Source organism: Peromyscus californicus, unplaced genomic scaffold, assembly GCF_007827085.1.
Source record: "Peromyscus californicus insignis strain IS unplaced genomic scaffold, ASM782708v3 Scaffold_4__1_contigs__length_199733344, whole genome shotgun sequence".
Lineage (NCBI taxonomy): Eukaryota > Metazoa > Chordata > Mammalia > Rodentia > Cricetidae > Peromyscus > Peromyscus californicus.
In genome coordinates, this window is record NW_026294562.1 from 1,009,511 (window position 1) to 1,035,191 (window position 25,681).

General features: G+C 38.2%; 1 protein-coding gene across 9 annotated transcripts in view; it reads left to right on the top strand.

The window, feature by feature from the left end:
* Fam204a (family with sequence similarity 204 member A) overlaps positions 1-25,681 on the top strand; it is a 132,496-nt gene that overhangs the window by 99,947 nt on the left and 6,868 nt on the right. For 6 of the 9 annotated variants that reach the window (XM_052712258.1, XM_052712257.1, XM_052712260.1 and 3 more), the window contains 6 exons: positions 1,075-1,325; positions 1,752-1,839; positions 1,962-1,992; positions 2,179-2,278; positions 11,738-11,827; positions 25,555-25,661. In XM_052712258.1, the coding sequence (XP_052568218.1) occupies positions 1,083-1,325; positions 1,752-1,839; positions 1,962-1,992; positions 2,179-2,278; positions 11,738-11,827; positions 25,555-25,661 (659 nt within the window). In that variant the 5' untranslated portion in view covers positions 1,075-1,082. Of the gene's footprint in view, positions 1-1,074; positions 1,326-1,751; positions 1,840-1,961; positions 1,993-2,178; positions 2,279-11,737; positions 11,828-25,554; positions 25,662-25,681 lie in introns of those variants that run through there. The other 3 variants (XM_052712262.1, XM_052712261.1, XM_052712263.1) reach the window with 3 other exon arrangements.

Consider the following 25,681-nt stretch of genomic DNA (forward strand, 5'->3'; position numbering starts at 1 on the left):
AATTCTAAAAGTCATTTTCGTGAAACTTAATGCTTATACCAGTGAGCTATACAGATATTGTTGAATACTGTTCTGAGCTTCTTGTTTCCCAAATACATAGTATTGTCATTCATGAAAACTGTATGCTTGTTAAGTTTTGGAATTATATTTCATTTGGTTTATTTTAGCAAACAGTATAAAATTTAAAACTAGGATATATTTTCTACCTACCGTACTCTTTATTTACTGTTAGTTTTTTTTTTAACACTTATTTATTTTGTATATGGGTATGCTTGCATACACACAGGTGGAGAGAGGTCAGGGGACATCTTACAAGAGTTGTTTTTCACCTACCATGTACGGGTGGAACTCAGGTCATCAGGTTTGGTGGCAAATGCCTTTAACTTGCTGAGCCATCTTGCTGCCCATACTACTATAACCTTTAAAACATATGTATACAGCTTAAAGTTTTTTCTTTAACTGTTAACCTGCTCTTAGACAGTAAGCCTTTTGAAAGTTATATGTGCTTCGTTAGTTGATGCATCCACCCACCTTTATTTCATCCTTTAATGGGTACAATGTGAAGCATGTTATTTTAAGCCTTAAACTGGCTGTAATGTTTCGTGCGTACAATTGCAGCACTTAGGAGGCTGAAGCAGGAGGATCTTCATGAGTTCAGGGCCAGCCTGGGCTCCAGAGTAAGGTCCTGTCTCAATAAGAACAACAAAACAAAATAAAATTTAAAAAATACATTGTTTTAAATTCCTACAGAGTATATTGTTGTGCTTGGCCATGGGTGCTTTACTAGTTTCATGTAGGCAGAATAATCCATACTTTAGAGAATCAGTATTCTGCTTTATCTGGAGATGTGTATTGTAGCATACTTAAACTGTTAAATTACTTTTAACCTTTTTTTTTTCAACTTAACACAACTTATGTTAGCTATTTTATATGGAGGGTTCATCTCATTTTAGATTTTAAATTAAATTGCATTGGTAGATATATTGGTCTCCTGGGATATCTTGTTAGTGGTTTTAAAATAGTTTCTGTGGCTACTATTTGAGTTTGAATTCATCTTTCCTTTTTTCCTTCTAGAAGAAAAGATGTGGAGTGGGCTGTTACCTCCTGGGCTAAATGAAAGTGATGTTGAGCCAGATTCTGAAGATGAAGCCACACCAGAGAATCCAGGGCTTACGGAACTTCATTTGCAGGAAGATGGAAAGACTGACAGCAGTAGGAAGCCCAAGATGTCAGATTTCCCAGCAGGCAAGCCAAAAGCTGAGACAGAGACTGATGCAAATGCATATGAGAAATGTCCTTCTGGAATTCCCTTACACATGTGGAGTGTAGGTTTCCTGTGTGATGTTAGGAAAGTGTGCATGTCCATGTGCATGTGTTCTCTGTGTGTGTGCTGTGGGAAGAATATGTTGGGATATAACAGACGGCAGAGGGGGCTCATAATATTTTCACTGTTCTTTTAGCCATGTGGATACTGTGATTCTCATTTTGTTTTACATAAATAAAAAGAAAAACTTCATAGGATTATCTGCTCTACTTCGCCTACCATGATAAATGAGTTCATTCTCTGTTATCAAACAGCTTATATCGAAACCAATGAATATCCCAATTCAACTGAGAGTTGTGAGGACTGGAGTATCTCAAGAGCTTTAGAAATGGCAGAGCATAAGGAGTTTACTTAACATATCTGTTCGTTGTTAAAATGTATGTTTATCTCCAGCACACACACACATGCTCTTTTTCCTTTTACATAGAAATTTCAAGAATTGCATAAAAAACATTCTGAACAGAAAAATTCAACGTCAAGATTCAGACAGAAAGAAAGAAAACGCTCCAAAAAAGGTGTTTATTTTTTAACTTAGGTTGTTAGTTGTACTAACTCTAAATGGACTAATTGAGTTAATTTCTTAAAACATGATTTTGAAATAATAGCTGAATAATTAAGTATTCTAAATTCCTTTTAGGCAAATTGAAGAATGAAAAAGAATCTCACAGGTAGGTGGAATTTAAAATAGTTACTATTTAACAGTTTTGTGGAACTTTCTAGATTACTGTACTACTTACCTTGATAATGATCAGACATGAGAAGTAGTCATTGAAGTGTAATTATTGCAACTAGATAAAAACAATCAAAATAAAAAGAGTCATAATTTGTGTACACAGACTTAATTTATCTTGCAGTGAGCAGTCCTCAAGTGAAACCCAATGGAAGGAACTTACTCAGTATTTTGGAGCCAATGATAGATTTGAACCCCCAGTTAAGCAGAAAAAAGTTGAGAAGGTAAGAACCATCTTATTATTTATATATTATTCCATCATATATTAGCTAGCAGGACATATTTGTGATTAGCCTTGCCTAAGATACTAGTTCATTAATTTATATAATTAGAAACAAAATATCTTGCTAGTTTAAAACTCATCAGAAGAGTAAGTTGTGAAAGTATTATTGTGAGGGCCTCACTCTTTTTGCCTTGTAAGAGGCTGTCTCACTGAGACCTGGAATGTAGCCGGAAAGTTTCTCTGGCCCCCACTGTCCTGCAGCTGCTTATAAAATAATCACTCAAAGGCTTATATTAGTTACCAATTGTATGGCCTGTGTCAGGCTTCTTGCTAGCTAGCTATTATTACTTAACCCATTTCTGTTAATCTGTAAGTTGCCACATGGCCATGGCATTACTGGTCTGCTGGCATCTTGCTTCTCTTTGGGTGGTAGCTGGCATCTCTCCTGCCTCTCCTTTCTTCTCTCTGTATATCTGCTTGGATTTCCTGCCTGCCTCTAAGCTGCCTTGCCATAGGCCAATGCTGCTTTATTTATCAACCAATCAGAGCAACACATATTCAGAGCATACAGAAAGACATCCCATAGCACCTGAAGGGTGGTGAAGGCTGTATCCATAAACAATAGTCACTCGGAGGCTCCTGAAACATAAGTGAAGACCCTAAAGGAGGGGTTAATAGGAGACCTTTTTGTTTTTTAGCGAGAAGGTTAGACTGGCTGGAAGTCAGTGAGGAAGAGGGTAGCTCAAGACTCAAGATAATCTTATAGAACTGCCAAAACTGGGTGGGACCTCAATGCTGGTAGGAAATGGACCTTATTTACAGTGCACTTTTAAGAGAGTGACATGATGTAACTTAAGTTTCAAAGATTCCCTGACTGTTACATGGAGAATAGATGGTGATGAAGCAAAAGTAAATGAGAAAACAGCAGATTCGGCACAAGATAATGGTCCGTTGAATGACAACAGTGTTGATGAAGATGGAGAAAAGTGTGGGTGCCTTGAGGTTTTAATGTGAAAGTAGAATTGATAGTATTTGCCTTTGCATCATTTGTCAGGTTTTTCCTCAAGTGAGTTAGAAAGTTGAGAAAAGGTAGGGAGATAAAAGATTGAGAGTAGAACCTATTCAGAATTCAGGTTGGGACATAAGTGTTAATCAGAACACAAGAAAAGAGTAAATAATTGCTATAATATGAGGTGGGGGCTTAGAGTAGTGTCTGAACTTGAGGTATGTAATTGTAGTTGTTACTTTTTAGGAATTAGAAAAGGCCTTGAAGGAATAGTGCACATATTCATGGTGGGGGTGGAGAGTGGTGTTTCTAGAGTCTAAGAGCATGAGAATCTGTTCCATGGTAGCGTTAGAGGCCTATGGGGCCTAGTGGGACCTTTGTATCCTGTGCTTGCTTTAAAGAGATACACTTTACATGGGTCACTGCTGAGGACTGCTCAGTATGCCTAAAAAGACCTTTGCTGTTTTCTGACCGGTTGGTTTCATTTCTTGTGAAAAACCTCTCATTAAATTCATAATTAGGTGGTGATGTCTCACTGAGGAGATGTAAATTAAGGGCCTATTGCAACCAATTCTGTATGCGATGTGTTTGTAGTTTTGTTCTGTTTGAGATGAGGTCTGGTTATATTGCCTAGGCTGGTATTGAACTCCTGATCTCAATCAAGTAATTCTATTGATTCAACCTGTGACTGGGATTATAGTCATAACATACTTCATGTATCTTTTTCTCTTTAGTTTTGCAAAGAATTATTAATTCTAAAATAGTCCCTATAAAACCAGGTACTTGGCCCTGGGTTCATTTTCTGTACCTACTACTGAGCAATAACCTTTAAGCAGATACAGAAATAATACATTTCCCACAAAGCCCAGTGGTAGAGTTGCAAGTGCAATCTGAGTCTTAAGACACCATGCTGATGTTCCTTGGGCGCACTGTGGAAAGTAGTGGATTTCTAAACATGTTTTTGTCATAATCTTGACCCTTGTGATTCATGTGTGTTGAGAGCAGGTCATGTGACTTTGACTTAGGCTGCTCTTGACTGCCAAATCTGTCCTGAAGCAGGGAGGAAGACCTTATTGACTGCCCTGAGTCATGGGCCATCTCTGGTAGACCTGTTTTGGAGTCCCAGCCACTGACTAGATGAGTGGTTCTTAACCTGGGGGTTGAATGACCCTTTCACAGGGGTCACCTAACACCATCAGAAAACACAGATATTTACATTACAGTTTGTAACAGCAAAATTGCAGTTATGAAGTAGCAATGAAAATAGTTTGATGGTTGGGGGTCACCACAACTTGAAGAACTGTATTAAAGGGTTGTAGCACTAAGAAGGTTGAGAACCACTGGACTAGATCCTTCAGGACATGAATAATTAAGTATTTGTTCAACTCTTTTTTTTTTTTTAAACATTTGAGTTACATGGCCTTTGATTTTCAGTTATTTGCAATATTTACTATCTTTTCTCGTAACAGTATTGACTTCAAAGTAATTGATAAGAGACATTAAAGTCATGAAATGAACTTTGTAAACATTCTAAAAAGCAGAGATTTAGAGAATAATTTTTTTTATAATCTACTGGAATCCTGTTGTTACCCTAGTGTTTGAAGTTGTAGTCTGAATATTGGATAGATGCGACGAGCTCCTGTAGAGTTACAAGGATTCTTCATAGTGTCATTTGAAGAACTCCATCTTAGGACCTAGCACCTTGTCTCACCATTGCGTTACATGCATTCCAGAAAAGTCAAAACAGCAGTTTAAAGTGTGAACTCTGTTTAAGAGAAATTGCTGTGCATCCATTTTGTAAGTTTGGGCTCTTTTTCTGCAGCTATTCCTCTGCATAAATGACGCCTGACGAAGAAAGTTATGGGTCTTCTAATCAAGGAAACTGTTGTTGGCCAGGCTTACGTTGTGCCCACACTTAAAATTCTACAAATAAATACAAGCATGAAAGGAAAGGAAGGATTTAGTGAAGCTGAATTACTTCAGCTTCTCTTGGGAGTTGCATGTAATTGCATGCCAGCAGTTCTGGTTGGGATCATGGTTTTTACATGATGCTTCTTTTGCTGTCCTGCTGAGGGCTTTACTGTGAGTCCAGCAAAGTAAATAAACTTTTTTTAAAAAAGCAAAAGCAAAATGTCCACATTGGAAACACCATGATAAAAGCTACAAGTAAGTCCAACAGATAGTTAGGAATCTGGTAGCACTATGCAGACATGTGGTGCAGTGTAAACAAGTATGGATTTCCAGTCTAGCATTTTATTCTCTGGAGCAGAGGCTGATCTGTTTCAATATCAGAAAGTCTTTTTCACTCAACCCTTAAGAACAGTAAAGCAAAACAAAACTTCTTAGTCTCATGTCTATCATACACGCCCCTTTGGAGTCCTGCCAAACTGAAACTGTTGCACAGCCCAGAATGTGTATTATAACACTGCTGTCACCTGTCTGCCAGACAGTGCAGAGAGGCTTGTATTTTTTTTTTTTAAATGTAGTCTTCCTAATATCCAACAGTGTTTTAAGGTGTTCTTTGTATTAAATGCAGCTATAGTTGTATTTCTGGCAGCAGTTAATGGGGCTTATTAATAATTCTGTAATCATAACATAAATATTTTAAATCTATGTGGGAATTTCTATAGAATAAATTTTGCTCTTTCATTTCACTATAAATGTCTTAAGTATTCCATAGTTGGCTTAGTTTTATTAGGTAGCAGTCATTATTGAAGTAGTCCTGAGTGTGTCAAATGGATACTTTTGGCATGAAAACTACGGATACTTTTATTACTTTTTAGAATTACTGTCTTTGATGTTTGTTTAAAGTTTTTCATAAAGTTGTTCAACTGCTGTTGTAATAGGCTTTTTCAAACTTGTTCTTTTTCTGTGGTAGAGTACTTTTTCTATCTAGACCTTTATATGGAACTTCATTATATAGATCACATCAAAATCTGGCTGCCTTGAGTGCATTGAGAGGGAGGCTCAGGGGTTTGGGAAGAATTGGGATACCACAAAGTTCTCCTGATACCAGTCATGGTGGTTTCTTATGATCCCCATGGCTATCTATCTCAGTAGGGAGGGCCATTGTTAGTCTCCTGATACATGAAGAAGCAGCTTATTGTATTTGCCTTAAAAAACAAACAGCAGGTAAGATGTAAGACTTTAAACTCAAGTCTTTTGGTCCTCAATCTGAATTTTTCTAAAGTAATAGATAAATTTAGTTTTTAACTTACCTAAATTTTGTATGATTTATATATAAAAATAGCAAAATCATCACATATGACTTATATAACAGATAAGATGTTTGTATTTAAATGTTGTTCCTTCCTCCTTTTTTTGAATAGAGAAATTGCCTCATTTTGCTCCTGGTTATTAAATTCAGTCATAATTAAGCAAATTTCAATAGATAATTTATTTTTATTATGCTTTAAAGATGAATATATTATCCAAATAAACATTTGGCATTGAGATTTGTGTAGAAATATATGGTGATGCTGTTATACTTAAAGAGCTTTAGTCACACAAAGATTCCTTGTGTACACATGTAGGTTCAGTCCCTAGCGTTAAGCCGCGTGTCCATGAAGTCCTGCACACCCACTTGTTGTCCAGATGCCATCTTGGCATCTGTAGAGCAGCTTTATTGATTAGAGGCCAGTTGTCTTCCAGGAACCTGTTCCATAGTGCCTTAGGTAAAATTTCCACTTGCGGCTAAATTGCCATTCCTAAACATATCTATTCTCTGAGATATATTTTATGCTTAATTCTCATTCAAGTAAAAAGTGTGAAGAGTACACCAAGGCACTGTAGCTATCAAGAGTAGCCTGCAGCTCCTGCTGCTCTTCTACTGTGGAAGATCCTGTGTAAATCAGAAGCTACTTTGGGACCTTCCTGAAAATCTTAAAAAGCTTGGATACTTAAATCTTGTTTGATGAGACAATTTACTGGCTCAGAGTTAAATTCTTGATGCTTGGATCTAAGCCCCCCAAAGAAGTATGGTGAAGTCCGTAACCTCACCCGAAAGTCCTCTGATATTAGAGATAAGAGAAACAGTTAATCACTACTGGGTGGTTACTGTATTGTAAATATTGGCTAGATGGTTCATATTTATTTTCTTGTCCCTAATCATCACTTTGTAGAGAGCATGGCTTTATATTTACTTGGCTTCAATGAGAGAACTACAGCCATAGAAGTTTAGAGACCCTCCCCAGATTGCTCAGTTCCTAAGTGGAAGTTCTACTTCATTTTACTTTTTCAGCAGTGTTCTTGGCAGAATCTTGTGAACTTGTCTTCTTATGGTGATGGGAGTGTTTATAATACAAGAATTTTGAATGTATTTGGAATGCTCTAGACAGAAGTTTCTATCCCACCTGGTCCCATAGCCATTCAGTCCCAAATAAACACACAGAGGCTTATATTAATTATAAACTGTTTGGCCTATTTCTCAGGCTTATAACTGACTGGCTCTTACAACTTAACTTAACCCATCTTACTATGTTTTGCCATGTGACTTTGTGCATGGCATTACTGATAAGTTTTTGGCCTCCTGAAGGCCTCTCTGCCATTGCAACAAACTGAGTCAGACCAAATTGGAAAGCCCAGGTTTAATGGGTAAAGTGCTCCTCAGGCGATTCCCTGGGGAGGAGAGAGGAGACAGAGACATGAGACCTGAAGAACCACAAGTCTGTTTTCAGGGATGCTGCTTATGTATCCCCTGTGGGAGTCATCCTGAGCCTCTCTGGGGGAGGAGCTGTGTTTGGCGGGCTTTGAAGGGGTGGGTTTAGGGAAAGAGATAGGGGAAGGGAGCCCAGGTGGATCTTCCAACAGACTCCTTCCAAACAATTAACTGTTCCCTTGTATCTCGCTTCTCCTGGTGGCCACTCGGAGCGTTTGCCCTCACTCCACCTTTCTTCTCTATCTCGTTTGGATTTCCCTCCTGGCTCCATCCTGCCCTGCCATAGGCCAGTGCAGCTTTATTTATTAACTAATGGGAGCAACATATATTCACAGCATACAGAAAGGCATCCCATAGCTGGATGCTAATATGTCCTTATTAAATACAAAATAGAATAAAAAATTTTCAGAGCTAGGCATCTTATATAGATTAAGCCTATAAACTCAGTACTGTGGAGGTTGAGGCATGAGGAGTGCCAGAAGTTCCCAGCCAGCCTGGGGTCCAGTGTGAGACCCTGTCTCAAAACAAAACTGAAAAAAGAAAAGACGAAAAAGACAAAAGCATTATATTTAAAAAAGAAAAGAAAACAAACTCACTGTGTAGACCAGGCTGGCCTTGAACTCACAGAGATATGCTCACCTCTGCTTCCCTTTGCTGGGATTAAAGACGTGCACCATCAGGACCTTCAAGAACCTTGAACTTCTGATCCTCCTGTATCCACCTCCCAAATGCTGGGATTACAAGTGTGTGTCACCTCTACACCAGATTTGATGCAGTGCTAGAGATCAAACCTAGGATTTCCTGTACTCCAGGCCATATTACTAAGAGATGTCCCCCATTCAGATTTAATTTTAAAGTGAAACTTTACCTTTATTTAAGCTTAGCAGTTCATAGGAGTTTCTAGGGGAGTTTTCCCTTTCCTTTGTGACATTCAGTGCTGACCTATATCTCTGTGTACCAGAGGGACATTAATAAGTCGATTCAGTAGAATGGTTCATTGCGTGGACTTATCCAGGTTTGAGGATCTATGGGTAACTTTGGGCACTGTATACAGGAAGGCAACACCCAGGTCTTTAAAATCTCAAGGAGCCTTGATAATTGGAAGGGAGCACAGCTGCTGTGTATAACATACATGTCTTAAGAGAGGATTAGTGGACAGGTTACTAAGGGGAACAAGTGAAGCTGGTCTAGGTGATTGCTTGTGTAAATACTGAATTGAGGTATTTGGCTACTTCATACTTTGTGATATAAGAAAATTGAATTTGGTATTAAGGTTTACTTCATCTGTCTCAGAGGCATTTGAGGAAATCTCTGTTCTGCAAAGGGAGTAAAGACTATTGTGTTAGCATTTTGTAAATAAATAACTTCATTTCCATTATAGATTAAATATGAAGTTCTAAATGGAGAATCTATAAACTTCTAATTGTACTGCTCTGGGAGCTCAAGATAAAGTTACTCTTGAGCCCTGAAGAAATACAGAAGCCAGAAGAAGTGTCAAATCCTCTGGAACTGGAGTTCCAGGTGGTTGTGAGGCATCCAATGTTGGTGCTGGGATCTGATCTTGGGTCCCCTGGAAGTGCAGCAGTGTTCTAACTGCTGAGCCCTAAAAAAATACATTTTTTAATTTGTTGCAGATAAATTTGTGTAAATAATCGTGACAGTATGTTATGCCTTTTGACTGGACGGGCATTATTACCTCAGTGTAACTATTGTGGAATTCTTACCAGGGGCTGCCAGGGTACTTGGGTTCCTTCGGTCTTAATGCAGACATGGATTACTGCACTGAAACTTTCATGCAGTTGTATAGACTGAGTGAATTCCTCCTATGTGGAAGGAACTGGGTGGGATTTTGGGATACTCCAAGCCAGTGACTGTACATAAGAGTTTGCCTTTATTGAGCATAGTACCCAAGAAAGGAAAAAGACAATGTGTCAGAAGAACAAGTGCTACAGGGAGACATGCAGTTTAGTGATGCAGACAGGAGAGAAATCTGGTGTGGGACATGAGAAAAGGTGGCACCGTCAGAAGGTAGGGTACTAGAGAGGGTAATATCTGATGTGAACCTGAAAAGATGGGAGAGGTTTTTTATTGTTGTTTTATTTTTTTAAGGTATGTCAGAGGCACTAGGAACATTAATAAGATGGCACTTGTAGCCAGAGATTAGGAAATAAAGCACTGCTAAAGATGAGGCTAAGAAAGAGTTATCTAGATTAACCTGCTAACCAGGTAGTTGATCTGCATTCTGGCACAAGATCCTTAGTTTAGCTTTGCATGAACCCAAATAATACATTTTTGGTAAGTGTGTGATGAGCCCTACCTAGTTTGGTAATTCCATGACATTTAAATTTTTGATTTCTTCAAGTATTTTTAGTAAATTAAAACATTTCCACAGGAGATTTGCACTATTGGCAGTTAAGAGCTGGTATGTAAGACCTCAGTTGGAGTGGCACGGGGTTATAGTAGGCAGAATTAGAGCTTCCTGAAAATGAAAAGGGTTGGGAAGGAATCTGCCGTAGTACTTGCACCAGTCTGAGCAGAATTCTGCAGATGAAGACAGGGAAATTTCTGGAGATTGTACAAGAGTAGAAAATGGGCCTTAGAATCATATGGCCTAAGGTCAGAGATGATGAATGACTTCAGCTACTATGGAAAGAAAGCCGGTTGACTGCCTCAGTTCTTAGATGGGATTGTGATAAAGGAGTCTTTTCTTATGCCAGACATCAAGGAGGTGCTCATTGGCCTCTGCTTCCAGTTTTTTTGTTTGTTTGTTTTTGGCAGATTATGTTGTAGTTAATAAAGTCTTCATTTCAACAACAGTACAGGAACAAAATCTCCCTGTTGACTGCTGTGATCAAGCTGGTGGAAGAGATTTTTTTTTAAAAAAACACTTTTGCTGTTGTATAAGGAGGGAGTTTGTATGAGGTCCAAGATTTACTGTGTTGAAATGAAGGGATAGGAGGCAGTCATTAGAATAAAATAGTCTTCCAAGTAGCACATATTAGACCACTTAAGACTTTAGTGTTCTGTAGTAACTATTTACAACTAGACCTTGTTTATATCAGGGTGTCATTTGATAAGTGTGTAATGAACTCTACCTATTTTGGTAATTCCATGACATTTTAAATTTTGATTTCTTGAAGTAGTTTTAGTAAATTAAAACATTTCCACAGGAAGATAAAGTAATTGTTATTTATTGCTTTCTTCTCTGTATAGTCAGTATAATAACCCTAATTGAAGATGGTGAAAGGCCAGTGAGTGAAAGTATTGAGGTGTGGGAATGGGCCATAGATGAGAATTCAGACTTTATGTAAACCTGAATGTGAGATGGCTTTACAGCTTACAGACTGTTGTCAGCCAAGTTGAGTAATTTATGGCTATTTCTCCCTCTTGCAAACAAGCTAACATTTCATGGAGCTGTTATAAGGATGCAAGTGACAGCTTTAGTAATATAAGCCCCCAGGTTCTACCATGTGGTAAGCACTCCATCATTTTGAAGCATTGCTGTAATTAACTTTGTGTTATTAGGGAATAGCAATCTTTGGTTCTACACTGCCCCCCATCTGAATTTGCATCTCTTTTTTACTGTTAGCTTAAGAAATTTGGGGACCTTGACTAGTCACTGAATGTTTCAGAAATGTCTTATTGATAAATGGGAATTGATGCAAGCCTTAATAGGGTTATTGAGAGGACTGAATGGATGTTGCATTTGCTATAGTCCTGTGACATAGTCTTAATTAGAAAGTGATTTTCTGTCTTGCCAATAATTTGTTTTGTCTTGTTTTTTTCTTTCTTTCTAGTCAGGCCTTGAAAAGAGGCTAGACCAGGCTGTGGAGGAGTGGGATGTTGAGAAGGCTGAAGAGCTCAGCAACCAGCTAGCTACTCGAGAGGTAAGTCAGACTGATTCTGATTTTCTTTTTGCCCTTATTTTTCTCTCCCTTTCTACAGTTTATTTTGAAATGATAGGTTTTGTGCTGACTTTAATGCTTTAATTTATTCTGGCCTAAAACTTAGGCTGAATATTATGCATAATTGATAATTGACCCTAGTTTTACCTGGCTTCAGCAGGTTTTTTTTTTTTTTTTTTCCTTTTTCCTTATTTTGTTTGAGGTTGGTGTTGCTTTTCAGGTGTGATTAGAAGGGTGCCTTCATTTTTCCTTTTTGTCTGCCTCAGTTGATCCTCACGAGGGCAGCTATGTGTTCTGCAGTCATACTCTGCAGCCTTTTCTTAGTCCTTGTTTACATTATTGTAGATTCTGTACATACTGCTCAGTCCTACAGGTTTTCAGCTAATTCTCCCATAGTCTGCAGTGTAAAATTAAATAGATACATCTAATATCCAACTGCAGGTCACAAGATACTTCTGACTCACCCTTGAAGGTGGGGTTCCTGTGGACCTATCACTCATAGTTGATATGTTTTCCTGTTCTATAGTTCCTTTCTCTTTATAGACTAAAAACTTGAAAATCCGTATTCTAGTTTTTATTTTTAGTACCCAATTCCCTATAGTCTTAACCTGTAATACTCCTTGGTGTTTAGTTACATAAAATGCATCAGAGTTCATTCATGAAAATTGCTGGCCCTTTCTAGTGTTCTAACTCACTTGCAGGCTTTTTGTTTTGCTTTTTTCTTTTTCCCAATCTGAAATTAGAAAGTTCTATTTCCATCAATTATTCTGTGGAAATACTGTTGCATTCTTCCATATCAGTTGTCTAAAAATAAAACTCATCATTTTTTTTTATTGTGAATTTTTTTGTGTGTGTGAATTTTTGTCTGTGGGCCTTAAAAATCTTTTGGATTTTGGTGTATGGAGTAAACAAATTCAAAAGAAAGGCTGAAGGCTGATGATTCCAAAATCACCTAAGACACTTAAGAATTTCAAAATTGTCTTTTTTTTTTTTTAAGTCTTTAAAAATTGGTCACATCAAATATTTCTGTGTATAATGTTTATACATGTGTATTAGTGGCTAATATAAAAGAAATTACAGAGCTGTGGGTATTAAGGGCATTGGCTAGAAATAGCATGAATGAGAATTATGTGGCTTTGAAAAAATAAAAAATAAGTTGACATTGGTGCATGCTTGTAATCCAAGTACTTGGGAAGCTGAGGCAAAAAGATTACTGTGACTTCAAAGCCAGCATAGGTTACAGAGTGAGACCCTATTTCAACCAAAACAAACTCTTCACATTTTGTGAATTGCTCTGTTGTGGTAAAGTACAGTAGAATTTATGCTTGTAGCCACTTTGAGTGTGTAACTGAGTTGCATTGAACATACTCACACTGTTGTGCAGAGTCTCCCACTACCCATCTCCAGAATTTTTTGCAAAATGGAAACTCTGCAACTTAAATTGTTACTCTGCAGTTTCCTCTTCACCCTGCTTCGACAGCATACCTTTGCCTCTGCATTCAGTTTCTGTAGATGCTTCATACTGGCATAACAGGTTTAGAGATCATTGTGTTGGTAGTGTGTGTCAGAATTTTCTTCCATTTCAAGACTGATTGATACTCTGTCTCATTTGTGGTTATTTGTGCCATTGTTTGTACATTTAATTGATGGTAGACAGTACTCCCACAGTTTGACACAGACATGCTACTGTAAACGTGAGTATACCAGCATCTGTTTGAATCCCTGTTTGAACTTCCTTGTGTATGTACCCAGAAATAGAATTGCTATATCATTTAAGAAAAAAAATAAATGCATGTCGGACATTTGGTATGTTTTTAATTTGTGAGGATGCTATGACTCAGCATAGCCATCAAAGCTTTGACACGGTTACCTTGCTGAAATATACTTGTATTTGCTTTTTTCTTATAAAGTATTCCACTCTTCCCATCTTCTAATGCTTCATATGCCTACAGTTTGACAATTGCTCTACTTTATAAAAAAACAAAAGTGTCATATTTTGGTTAAATGTAGCTCTTATTGGATATAATAGTATTTCATCACAATTTTGAAGGGGAAAGATAAAGTTCATTTAATAAAATGAACTTGAAGATGTATTAAATTGTGCCCCAAGTTCAGGAGGATTTCTGGTTAGCTGTTGGTTATCTATGGCTTCTTCAGTATGAGTAAGATCCCTATATGTCAATCTGTGCTTTCACTCAACAAATGTGTGTGTGTGTGGGGGGGGGGGGGGTAGTGGTGGTAGTGTGGTCCTTGGAACACAGCCATAGTGTGCAGTTGTAAGTAGTGACTTAGTTTCTTAAAAGTATAGTTAACTGCTGAGATAACAAGATTATACCAATTAGTGAATGTCATCTGTAGATTTTGACAGGGTGGCCATGGAAACATGAGGAAATGGTGGGGAGGATCAGTGCTTGTGGGCTTGGACAGGACCTCAGGTGTTAGATGTCTGCCATGTCTCTAAGGATTCAGATAGAGGAGGACATCAGGGTGGGACTAGGGAACAGTTGGATCTAGGGAGGCTTTCGAGACTGGAAAGCACACAGGGCACTAATGGTCAGTCAGTGGGTTACACCCTTCCTAAATTGGTTGTAGAAGCTAATGGAAGCCTACTGTGGATCAGGAATGAAACCTTTGAGGGAGCTGGAGCTTAACTGTCTCTCTACTGAGGAAGTATCTCACGCTGTGCTGGTTGTTGACCAGGTGTCTCTCGAATGGCTTGAAAGATTCCAGGGCTGTTTCATATTAGTTTGGGTTGCTGGTCTGGGTTTACTGGATAGTTGTAGTAAAGCCTAAGACACAACTTAAGAAAAACCAGCAGGATTATAGTTTGTGATTGCTTGCTGATTTTTAGAGATGCTGTGTCTGTCTTCATTGCACTCTTCAGGATTACAGGACTCAAACTTGTGCTCTCTTGCCTTTTTAATTTCATCCTGTTTTTGGAGGACCCAAGCATTGTGTACTTTGACCTCTTCCAACTACAAAGGTAGCTGCCACAGCAGACCCCTTCCATCAGTCAGTTGTCTCTGACTTTTTGTCTTGTTGAGGAAAAGATAAGGCAGGGTATAGTTTATTACCTCTTCTACCTGAAACCAGGGAAGTTTGCAGAGAAGCATCTGTTTTACTGCAGATTCTGAGTTCCTTTTAGCAGAGTTAATTATTTCATTTGCTATTAAGGAAGTTGTGCAATTTGAGGCCAGAAAAATGACTTGGTGGGAAATGGTGCTTACTATACAAGCGTAGCAGCCAGAGCTTGATCACAGGAATCTATGTGAAGGTGAGAGGAGAGAACTAACTTTGTAATTTGTCTTCTCATCTTCACACACAGTGAATGACCCTATACCCACACCATATACACATATAAAGATGTTAATAAGAAAAAAAAAAATGTGCCAACAAGTTGGCTCAGTCAGGAACCTGAATTAGATGGCATCATCGTAGAAGGGGAGAAGTGATGTGGGTGTGCACATAAAGACAATTAAATTTTTAAGAGAAACCTACAAAATTTGTAACTTTATTTACATTTGCATTAATTTCCGTACTAGCAAAGGCATTTCCTATTCTCTAACACTGTATTCTGTTGCAGTGTTCCTTTGATCTAGAATGGCTGCTCTGTCCTTATTTTTCAAGACCTTGTTTTTGAGGAGAAGCCAGGTAGCACACACCCCTCAATTTTGTTTTGTCTAGTATTTCCCCATGATGAGTCACAGCAGTGACCTTGGGGCCTTCTCAGGCTCTCCAGAGGCACATGCTATCTATCTCTTTGTGCCACTTTTTGATGGTTTTACTTTGATGAGGGTGATACCGCTGAGTTTCTGCACTGTACAATTACTGTTTTCTCCTTTGTGATGAATAAATACTTTATGGAGAGATAGTTTAAGGCTGCACATCTTTCCTTGTACTTTCATCTGTTTCAGCATCTGTTGCTGGTTCTTTTCTTGTGTAGGGAAATTATTATTGTGATTGCCAGATGACTTTAGATCTTTAAAGCAATGTTTGACTTTACTTTTAAAAAAGATTCGTTTAAAAAAAAAAAAAGATTCGTTTTAATTTTAATTGTTTATGTGTGTGTTCACTTGTTCATGTATGAATGTAGGTGCCAAGGAAGCCAGAAGAGGTGTCAGATCTCCTGGAGCTGGAGTTAAAAGTAGTTGTAAGCTGCCTGATGTGGGTGCTGGGAACTGAATTCTAGTCCTCTGCATGAGCAGCAAGTGCTCTGAACTTGGAGCCATCCCTCCAGTTCCACTTGAGAGTACTTTTCTTACATGGCATACCAAGATTAAAATTTAGTTTTTAAGTGTGAGGAATTAGATTATGGATTGTTTTCTGAATCCATATTAAATCTCATGAACCTGGATAATTTCCCAAATGGTGTGATAGGTTGGGAAGGAGTTCCATGTATATTCTGTGCCAGCCTTGTTTTATTAATTCCACCCTCGCCTTGGTGAGCTGCCTTGCTATGTACATGTTTGACTGCCTGAAAAGTTGTCCAGAGCTATACCTCTAGTGTTTTAGAAATTTTTAGAAATAGGGATTACTCACCCACCCTGAGACAGAGTTTCTCTGTGTAACAGCCCTGGCTGTCCTGGAACTTGCTTTGTAGACCAGGCTGGCCTTGAACTCACAAAGATCCGCCTGCTTCTGCCTCCCAAGTGCTGGGATTAAAGGTGTGCGCTACCTTGCCCGGCTAGAAATAGGGATTTCTTTGAAGATACTGGTATTGTAGTTTGGTGTTTTCTCATCTTGCTGTTTTAGAAGTTGTAATTTTTTAATGCTGACTAGGAGTTTTATTTCAAGATCTGTCCTTTCCTGACATACTCCATGACAAATGAAATTGCTTTGGAAATACTGTTTTTAGCACATGTGAAAATAACATTTTTCTCAGTTGTCTTTTTACTTTGATATATATTTAAGCTGTGTTCTGGTAAATTCAGATGACTTATTGTGAGTTCAATGAATTCTGATTAAAAGAAAAGCCAGTAATTTATCTCCTGGATAATTGAAAGGACAGCTGGGTCATGTTTGCTGCCCTGACGTAGACTCAGGAAGACACCAGTGCTGTGCCCACCTTTTGAGCACCTGTGAGGAATGTCCAGTCAAGAGGAGCTTTGGCGGGAAATGGTGCAAACTTTAGATTCTCATATTCACCCCTTAGTGCCAGTCACTATGATGATGAGATGGGATTTTAGAGAAGTATGAGTTTGGGGCAGAAACCTTTTATGAATAGAGTGTATATATGCATGGTAGGTGTCCTTTTGAAATTCAGGTAGATTGGTTTTTAATAACAGCACCGTTTGCTTTTCTCAAGAAGCAGTGACTGGGACCTGCTGATAAAGCCTTTGCTCAGAAGCACAGACCCCAGAGTTCTTAAAGCCCTTTCCAGCCATAGGTGAAGCTCATTTTGATGTTTAACATTTAAAAGCCTGTGAAGCGAGTAGGGCAGCATCAATTTTGAGAAAAAAGAAGTGAATAGACCTAGAAAACAGCCCTTAAAGAGAGTATGTCAGAATTAGGCTGTTGGTGTGCTCTCATTGTGACACAGCAACCACATAATTTCCCAGAAACGTGTCCCTCAAATTTGTGGTGACTGAGTTTGTGTGGAATCTGGTTTGGGGGAAGGGGTGACTTAAAGTCTTATGTCTAAGCCTAAACTGTGCTGTGGCTTTAGGTTTGTTGTGCAGCTACACGCTGCTTTGAGGGTGCCCTCTGCCCATCTGCCCATTCAGTGCTTTAGCAGTTTCTAAGAAGAAATGGACACACAGACTTGGACTGGTGTTACACTGATGAAACTGTGCCAACTTGAAAGAAATGTTTCTTTCTTTAAACTCTTGTTTGGGGCATGTCTGTCTGAACTGACCTCTGACTTGGCAGGGCATTCTGCTCATCTCTCACCCTTCATCCTTAGCTGCTGTCTTTTCTGACTCTTTATAAGGCACACTTCAGTTTAAAGAGACCTGTAAAAACAAATACTTTGAAATTCAGCTCTAAAGCCTGAATTTAATTTAGTGGGCAGCAGTTGGAGCAACTGTTACATTTTGTAAAAAGGACTTTTCTCTAAGCATCTTTCTGTGGAGATAAAAACCAACTTCAGTTGGTCGCAAAACAGTATGTTCCCACCCTCAAATGAGTCACCCCTCCTTTAACTACATATATTCCTCAGATGGACTTCATTTCCACCTGTCCAGTGTCAGGGCAAAATAGCCCTCTTCCTATTTTCATGAATACTCTTTTGGGAAGAAATATCCTGAAACCAAGCTCATGTGTTAAAACTGCTCAGATACAATGCTGAGCAGTATATTCCAATTAACCATTATAAAAATACATTGCTGGAACATCTAGCCCTGCTGGAGAAGGGCAGATTCTTTCTATAGTTGTAAAAATATTGTGATTTCTGGCATCTGAAGAGTGGATAAAAGCAGTAAAAATATAGTACAGATTTTCTACATACATATATACACACACACGAAGAATAATATATATATATAAAGTATATACAATACATATATATTAAGAGTAAATGTCATATCTTTATTCCAACCAATATTTTATGTTTATGGAAAGGATATATTGCAGTTAGCAGTGACAAATGCTGTCAACCATGAATTTTCTCTAAAAACAGATGGTAAGTTTTACTTACAGTCATTTTGTGTGGATATCTGCAGACTCTGGAAAATATATTTTGTCTTTTAATACTATTCTGCCTTCCAGTCTTGATGTTTTCTTGATTGACTTCTCTTTCTAGTAGTAACTACAATTTAGCACCATTTCTTTTTGGTATATTTTGCTGGTGGATTGGCAGTAGGAAAGAGGATAGGGCACTGGGGAGGAAAAGCCCTCTCAGGTAAGGGGCTGTTGCTACTAAGCAGCTGCACCAGTTCCTAGAGGAGATGGGAGCTCTCTCTTTGGCAGTGTGTGTCTGCTGAGGATCATCCAGGACTGACTCCTTTTCATTAACTTTGGTCATCTCCCTGCCTTTTAATTCAGACGTTTTTCCGTTACCCTCTTGTTGTCAGCACATAGTTGGAGGGTCTTTGACATGGTAGTTTTAATTTTTAAAAGCCGTATTCTCCTTAACTCTAACAAGTAACTCAGTTGTTACATGTAGAAGAACTTAGCACAGTGTGTGGAGTAAGTCTGTCTGACCCTGTGAGAGAACATGGATGAATTCCTTCACATCTACTTTAAAGACATTTTCTTCCCATAAAAACCCTGTAGCTTCGAAGTCAAAGCATGTTGGCCTCAGAAAAGTAAAATTGGTATTTAGCAAAGGACATCTCTCTGTGGTTTTCAGGTGTGCTCATTCTAATCTCGTTGCATTGTGATGCTTTCTTCTAACCTCTGGGGTCTGGCTGGGTGCTCACCTCGAATGGCATTCCTTATGTGCTGTCTTAATTATGTTTATCTGTGCTTTTAACTAACCTTAAAAAAGATTTCAGACGTTACAAGTCTAATTAAAGAGACAGACAAAGCACAGTTTATACTGTAGATTTTTTTCTGCAGTTCAATTAATCAGCATGTTTTCTCTTTTAATTAAAACCATTTTAGTAAATTAAAGCCCACAGCAAAACACATATATAATTTGTTTGTAATTAGCTCTTAATTGGTGGTAGTTGAAGCTTAGCACCCTTGGTTTCTTTCTTCATGATTGCCATTTTATTAGCAGCCAGTCATTAATTAATCTTTTTCTAATTAGCTTATAAAACTGTTGATGGCACATTATTGTAAATGTGATTTTAAGTTCAAAGCTTGTTAATAGGCTTTCTTACTTAGAAGAACAGAGATAAAGAAATTGCTGAAAACAGTACTACAGTTCTTTCAAAAAACTGTCTTTTTTATGGGGGCTGTGTAAAACATCTAACAGCTTATGGTTAATTTTTTAATGCCTTTTTCCCCTTTATGAATGGAATAAGTTGTTTGAATATAAATGTCAATATCCGGGAGTAATTTCAACAGTGTAACATCTTTTCCTTCTGCTTTGGAATATTGTAATCAATGTATAATTTGAAGTTATTAAAACAGGAGTTAGGTAAACTATTTAACTATTAAGTCAAAGTTGAGTATATGGATCATATCAAATGCATATGTATATGTGCATATGTGCATCTATCTTCCTACTGTGTTTTAAATCAGGATTTGTTGGTTATGCTTTGAAATAAACTGGCAGGAGTTATAGGTATGTATAAGTATGTATCTGGTTGTACGTCTAGACACTAATGTGATACACAAACATAGGCAAACATGTCAGCCTGTGTATGCACACATTTCAAGTTGACATTGAAACAAGATGCCGATGATACAAAGAAAAGAACTTCATTGAAAATTCAGTTAATGGTGAGCTGCGTCATAGCTTGGACTGGTGTCAGAACATTGGCATCCCAGGTGTAACCATGGAAAGACCAATGTAACATTTACTGCGGCAGATACCACCTTAAGCTGGGATTTGCCTGAAACCTATTAGCCTTGTTACATCCTTTCTTGAAATACACTGGCATCCTGAGTTGTTTTTAAAAATCAATTATTGCAAAGTTTCGAAACTTAATTTTAAAACACAGCAGAACTGGCCATTGGAAATGCTTGTTCTTCGCTCTTGAACTTTGTGTGTTATTTCAACTTTGACTGTTTCTTTGCTTGTTTTTCAGAAGGCATTTTACGATGGCATGTGAGAGACACTAGAAAGGGATAGCTGACAAGGAAAAAATTAAAAATTGGATAAAAAGTAAATGAATAATGTCATATTACTAAAAAGATGAGAGGCTAATTTGTGCCGACTTTTTGCTAATTTTGTTCAAGCTTCAAAATGAGGAGCTGTCACCCGTTCTGTGTAGCGCTGATGACAGTGCCAATGATCCATGAAATAAGCTGCCGCTGGCTTTGTTCTGATAAGAATGAACAAATCTGCACAATGTTCGGCTCCCAGAATCTCATTTTCATACTTGCATGCAGGCTAAAAGAAATAAGCTGTTTGCAGGCTTGATTAATCAGACATTGGAGGGTTTTTTGTCTCTTTGATCTCTTTCGTCTCCTAGGTAACTTGCTTGACATTAATGTTGAGCTTGAGTAAAGACAATCAGGAATTGTCGACCAAACTGATATAAAAATTAAAGACCTTAACACTTTAAGTACTCCAGTAATGGTTCCGCTTTACTTCAGAAAACATCTGTTTTCATTTAATTAAAGAACAAAAGAGAATGGCATAAATATTTTTCATAGAGACCTATTATTGTATAAAAAGTTAAAGTATGATAATTGGTATTTTTAAATAAGTGCCTTGAAAGTGTTCAAAAGAGAGGAAAACTTCATAACTCTGTTACAAGCTAGTAATTTTGAGATAACTAAAATATTTTATAAAATGGATAAGTAGTTTGTAGCTGCGCTAGATTAAGCTATTGGAATCAGATGCTTCCAATGATTATCAGGAAACTTTATGACATTTGCAAGAGGTGCTAACTTGATTTTGAAGGTTTTTTTTAAAATCTGCACTGTGTTTATAAGGATGTGCCATTGTATCTGTTTTACGACCCAATATGATTTACACACACTGAACCTGTAAAATTGAAAGGAATTAAAAAAATGTCGCGGTGCATTTGCTTGAGGTTGTGCAGGCGCTTTTACAAATCTTCCAAGTGGCTGTAAAGATGAATGCCTCAAGGGTCCAGCCAGGGCCCTGCTTTTCCAACCAGCTAAAGCCCTTATCTTAAATCCAAGCAAAGTACCATTAATCTTTTTGAAAGACCTTTTATGGCTTTTAATATATCCCAAATTAGAACATTTTACACCCTTGGTTCCTGAAATATGGTGATAAAAAGCCTTTAGAGCTTAATTTTCCTTACCGCATGCTCTGACCAATTTGCAGTTCTTTGTGATAATGTTTAGACACCTTAATTAAAATGCAGCAAAATATTGGATGTTCTATATGGAAAATGCTGATACTTTGGCTACACATACAAGAAATTCTGTATGTATTTTTATTCATTAAAAAAGTCTTCTCACATTGTGTTACTATAGTTATCTGATGACCCCAAACTGTTTTATTTATTTATTTAATATAAAAGCCATTGACCAAGCTTTTGGGATGTTTACATTGGACAGGAAGGTGCATTTTTCTTTTATAGAAGTAAAAGGATGATTCTTGTCTGCCTGTTTTATTTGTTTGTCATAGAGAAATACAGCACAATATTCTTTTATATTCTGAAACTCAAGTTTGTCATCTTGACTGAAGAAATACATTTCTTCTCAACTGCCTCTTCATTGAAGGCCTTATTATCCTTTTGTATTTCCAGATATCTTTGTTCCATTTATTTCTCCACAGAAATAGTGAAACACATTCATTTAAACATTCAAAGGTCAAAAACTGCTATGGATTTTCATCATTACAAATCATACGGGTTTTTTGTTTGTTTGTTTGTTTGTTTAAAAACCACAGTACATGGAACAACCTTGTTTTAATGCTTATTGGTTGAAGAACATTCCATTTAATCTGACCCTTGGTCTAAAGTCGGTAGATAGTACGCCCTTATAGGAGCATTGTCTGAAAGTGCACCTATGAACCTGGTAGTTTATTAACATAGTTCACAAAGTGATGGAGCCTACCATGCAGTGTAAACAATTTCTAAAAGTCTGTACTATGTCTTGATAGTGGTCTCTGTAACTTTGTCATGATGCTGGTGGTTCTGGATTTGGTTTTATTTTTACCTTTGTAGGAACACTGGAAGCATTTCTATTTGGCTGTGGTTGCATGGAGAGTAGTCCATTGGAACACCAAGGTGCTCCTTGGCTTGTCTGTCTTATATCTGGGGAACTCAGATTAGGAACTTCAGTAAGTTAAAAAATACAGAGCTATAGCTTGATTTTACAACAGTTTGGGAAAACAACTTTCACTCATGGTAATGGTATATAGCAGATATGGTTCACATTATATTGTTTCTTACCCATGGTAGAGGCTGAATTTAAATATAATAAAAAGTAGCTGAGAGGTAAATAGGACTTTGACCTGGGGGAGTTGGTAAACTGTATCATACATCATTCTTTTATTTGGTTTGTAATGTGTAGGAATGGAATTAACAGAGAAATACAGATATTGAGGGAATGAGGCAGGAAAGAGATTAAGTAAGTCATTCAAGTGAATGTTGGCATTTTGTCGTGCATCTCAAACTTAGGTCACAAGCTGCTTTTTGTGACAGAAGACAGCTTCTTAGGTTAACTTAGTGCTCCCCATGTGTCCAGTTTTACCCCCACACTTCCCAGTCCCCTTGCACATAGCTGCAGCTATGATTAACTCTGATCAGAAACAATGTCTGTGTTACTTTATGAGCCAGTAAGAAACCCTCCAGTTCTGCCACATAAGGAGATACTGGCACTACAAGATGTATGAGGGCCCTGCTGTCTTCGGGTTAAACTGAAACAAATAAAAGTCATTGATATTTAGGGATTTGTTTGATACTGCACTGGCCATTGCACTAACCTGAGCAGCAGGTTCTAACTTAATTTGTTTTCATGTATGACAAGTACATAGGTTTTCAGTGGATGGGAATTCCGTCTTAATGAAAAATGATGCCACAACACTTTGAGTTTCCTGTTCTGAGATGTAGTATTACCCAGCCCCTTGATTAGTCTTTTTAATCTCTCTCTCTGTGTGTGTATACGTAACTATGTACTATGTATGATTCAGGTGTAGAGAGAACAATCTTGAAGTCGGGTCCTCACTTTGCATCTTTTTTGAGACAGGATGTCTTGTGTCATGGCTCTTTGCCCTTCCTTTTCCTTCCCTTCCCTGACCTTCCCTGCTGTGCCCTACAAGCTTCTGGGGATTCTCCTGCTTCTGCCTCCCATATTCCCCATAGGAACAGAATTACAGATGCATTTGCTGCCATGCCTGGATTTATGGGGGGTCCAGATTTTGAGCTCATGTCCTCACACTTGTATGGCAAGTATTTTACCCAGGGACCCATCTCCCTGCCTAGTTCTTAGCCTTTTTTTTTTTTTTTTTTTTTTTTTTTTTTGCGGGGAAGGGGGAGGTTAACTTAGGTGAACTTTTCTGTGATAAAGAGCTGGAAAAAGAAGAGAGTTAACAGAACAAAGCCAGCATGGAGGCAGCCATATTTCTTTCTCATCCATTGTGTGAAAGGATGTCCTGTATGGCTTAGTGCTGTGTCTCCAGTGGCTGGCAGAAGCAAGCGTCTGTGCCTTCATGAAGGTTATGCAGTAAATGTTCTTGCACAGTTGTGCAACTCGAATTGGTTTGGATTTTGAGAAGATGCTGAGTTTGCTCTGCTTTGTCAAGTGGATTTTCAGATCCTACTCGGTTCTTTCAGTGGCCTTATTGCTGATAACATATCAGCACCTTGGTTTGATTGTTACCTTTCTTCCATCGAGAGAGAAAAAGACAAGAGTGTTTGTTTCCTGAACTGAAAAACCAGGTCTGTTATTCTCACATTTATAAATTCCAGACAGATCTTGATTACCACTTGCTCTAGAGGAGGTATCACCCAAGATCAGCTGAGAGATGTGTCAAGCATTACAGACTTCATCTTGCACATGAGCTCTTCACTTCCAACCATGCCTTCATAGGCTGTCAGCCAAGCAAATCTCTGAAGCTCGGGTTTTGATAGGCTAATTTGAATGGCTTCCTATGTTTCCTGTCCACGAGTCTGCCTGTTTTCTAATATGTGTTTAGTTGAATGAAGGAATAGAAATGCCCAGAAACATCTGAAAGATTGAAAGCCTTTGATGATTTAAAGCTTTCTTTGTTTTTGGGACAGAGTCTGGCTATGCGGCCCTGAATGGCCTGGTGTTCATTATTGCAGCCCAGCTTTACTTCACTGGGCAGCTTCTCTTTGCTGGATTCCAGGTGTGTCCCCCCATCCACCCGACTTCACCTCAGTTCTTGACGGATCTTAGTCATACACATGGGTGGACAGTTTACATAAGAACCTCCTTATTATGTATTGGCATGGCTGTTCTGGAGATGCTTCCTGGGAAATACTTTGCAACTTGGCAAAGAAATACAGAAGCAAGAACTTACAGGCTGAGCTAAAGAAGTCGTCTGGATTGGGGTTCATGCTAAATGAGTCTTGGAGGGCCAGCAGTTAGCAGTCAGGGAAGCATGAACAGGGCTGCTGCCTAGGGAACAGCTAGGTCCTGGAGTCCAGCTTCTTTACTTTCTGACTCCCCTTATATTCTTTTCTCTCTCAGAGCTGTTGCCCATCATGCAGAGTGCATTTATGAAGTAGTAATTAGCTTCCCCATGTTTCATTAATCCCATCTGTGACTGCCAATCAGAACTTCTGATCAGCATGAGATAACTGGTGTGACCATACTGAGTTGCTGTAATTCTAGCCCAGAGCAAAGAAAGTTGATGTCTCTGTCAGTCTGTTTGCAGCCTTATCAGGGCAAATTCCTGTTCAGCCTACAGAATTGCTGAGATAGCTTGAAGGGCCTCATTACTACCTTTGTGGACCCTCAAAGGGTCTGAGTTTGGGAAGGATTTCCATCCAGGAGATGGTGCAACTGGGGTAGAGGATCTTTGAGTAGTGGAGAGAAATATCTATGTATTTGTAATGCTTTGTTCAAGGGGACCGAGCATAGGATTTCTTATTTCTTAGACACAGCTCCTGAACCATGTGCTCCCAATTTTTTTTGTACTATTATGATTCTTACATTAGCTAGAATATTTCTTTTAACATTTGTTTCCTTTTTTCTTTCATAATTCTTAGCTCGGTGTAAAAATTTCCAAAGCAATTGCCTGCCATAAGTTTGTTAAAGCCAAAAAGGAGGCTGAAAACTCACAGGCTGCTCGAAAGAAGAAGAAGCTGGCGTGGGGGTAAGTTCATTTAAGACTTC